The sequence below is a fragment of the Poecilia latipinna genome, unplaced genomic scaffold, assembly GCF_001443285.1.
Source record: "Poecilia latipinna isolate Pla-1442-1.1 unplaced genomic scaffold, P_latipinna-1.0 Scaffold475, whole genome shotgun sequence".
Taxonomy (NCBI): domain Eukaryota; kingdom Metazoa; phylum Chordata; class Actinopteri; order Cyprinodontiformes; family Poeciliidae; genus Poecilia; species Poecilia latipinna.
In genome coordinates, this window is record NW_015113091.1 from 182,578 (window position 1) to 184,338 (window position 1,761).

The window sequence follows — 1,761 nt, forward strand, 5'->3', positions numbered from 1 at the left end:
GCCGATGGCGAAGACGCTGTACCCTGGGAGCAGAGCCACGGGTCAGAACCACGGGTCAGAACCAGAGCCACGGGTCAGAACCACGGGTCAGAACCAGAGCCACGGGTCAGGACCAGAGCCACGGTCAGAACCAGAGCCATGGGTCAGAACCACGGGTCAGAACCCAGAGCCACGGGTCAGAACCAGAGCTACGGGTCAGAACCCAGAGCCACGGGTCAGAACCAGAGCCACGGGTCAGAACCCAGAGCCACCGGTCACAACCAGAGCCACGGGTCAGAACCCAGAGCCACGGGTCAGAACCAGAGCCACGGGTCAGAACCAGAGCCACCGGTCAGAACCACGGGTCAGAACCAGAGCCACGGGTCAGAACCACGGGTCAGAACCAGAGCCACGGGTCAGAACCCAGAGCCACGGGTCAGAACCAGAGCCACGGGTCAGAACCCAGAGCCACGGGTCAGAACCAGAGCCACGGGTCAGAACCAGAGCCACGGGTCAGAACCACGGGTCAGAACCAGAGCCACGGGTCAGAACCCCGAGCCACGGGTCAGAACCAGAGCCACGGGTCAGAACCCAGAGCCATGGTCAGAACCAGAGCCACGGGTCAGAACCAGAGCCACGGTCAGAACCAGAGCCACGGGTCAGAACCAGAGCCACGGTCAGAACCAGAGCCACGGGTCAGAACCTCATTGATTTCTGTCTCCATCATCTGAAACAACCTCAGATCAAAGGGATCCTGATGTAAGTTTGGAAAAGTTCAGACTTTGGACTCCATTTTGGTCCATTTGGTGAAACTGAGGACACAAAATGGCGTCCAGAGAGAAACAGTTCCTGGTTCCCTCAGGATCCAAAAGAGAAGCGACAACAAACAAGTTTTAACTTCCAGCTGTTAGACTGGAGCGGTTAGAACCGCTAGCTACAAAGCTAGTTCCGCTAACGCTAAAGCACTGTACCAATACAGCATGTAGCAGAAGCTAATGCTAACGCGCTAACTTCAACAATGTTGACACCCACCATGTGTCAATGATACAATATGCTGTACTAGAGCAGCGGTGCTCAGGTGCAGCCGTCCTGCAGCTTCCTGCTCCAGCACACCTGAATCAGACGGTCGGCTCGCTGCAGGCGGTTCCGAGTCCGTCCCGGTCTGAGTCCGTCTCTGGAGGACTGGACTTACTGTACTACACAGTATGTCGCCCTCTGCAGGGTTACATGTGTAATTACACACCGAGCTGTAGAGTTTGCCCTTCAGGATGTGGATAAAACAGTGTTCACCAACTTCAAAATAAGAGCGTGAATATAAATATCTGAAAACAGTTGATAACCAAAACTACACTAAACTTTATTTAGCTGAATGTTTACCAAACAGCTGCGTAAATTAGCGCTTTGGAATTCATCCTGCAACATGAAGCGAAGTGCGCTAGACGTTTTCAAAGTTAGCAAAGATGCTAAACTAAAGAATAGCTCCTCTACTGGCCCATTAGTGCCCCCTGCTGGTGGAGTGGATAATAAACCTTTAGGAGGAAACGGAGCCATAAATCGCTGCATCATCAGCAAAAGGCGGTTACCTGCATGCTGCAGCTTGGCGGCGTTCTTCTTCACCTCGTCCTGAGACCGACCGTCCGTGATGGCCACCACCACCTTGGGGACGTTCCTCCGCATCCCGTTCTCCACCGAGAAGGCCTTCTCATACGTGTGCTTCAGCGCCTCGCCTGTTCACACCACAGGTTAGAGCGGCAGGCCGGAGACAGGCGGGCCGGACCGGGA

At 54.6% G+C, this 1,761-nt stretch overlaps 1 protein-coding gene across 1 annotated transcript in view; it reads right to left on the minus strand.

Annotated features, from left to right (window-relative positions):
* The window catches only part of col12a1b (collagen, type XII, alpha 1b), a 144,018-nt gene that overhangs the window by 33,285 nt on the left and 108,972 nt on the right, over positions 1 to 1,761 (minus strand). The window contains exon 55 of the mRNA XM_015039518.1: positions 1,563 to 1,706. Coding sequence (XP_014895004.1) covers positions 1,563 to 1,706 — 144 coding nt within the window. The remainder of the gene's footprint in view (positions 1 to 1,562; positions 1,707 to 1,761) is intronic.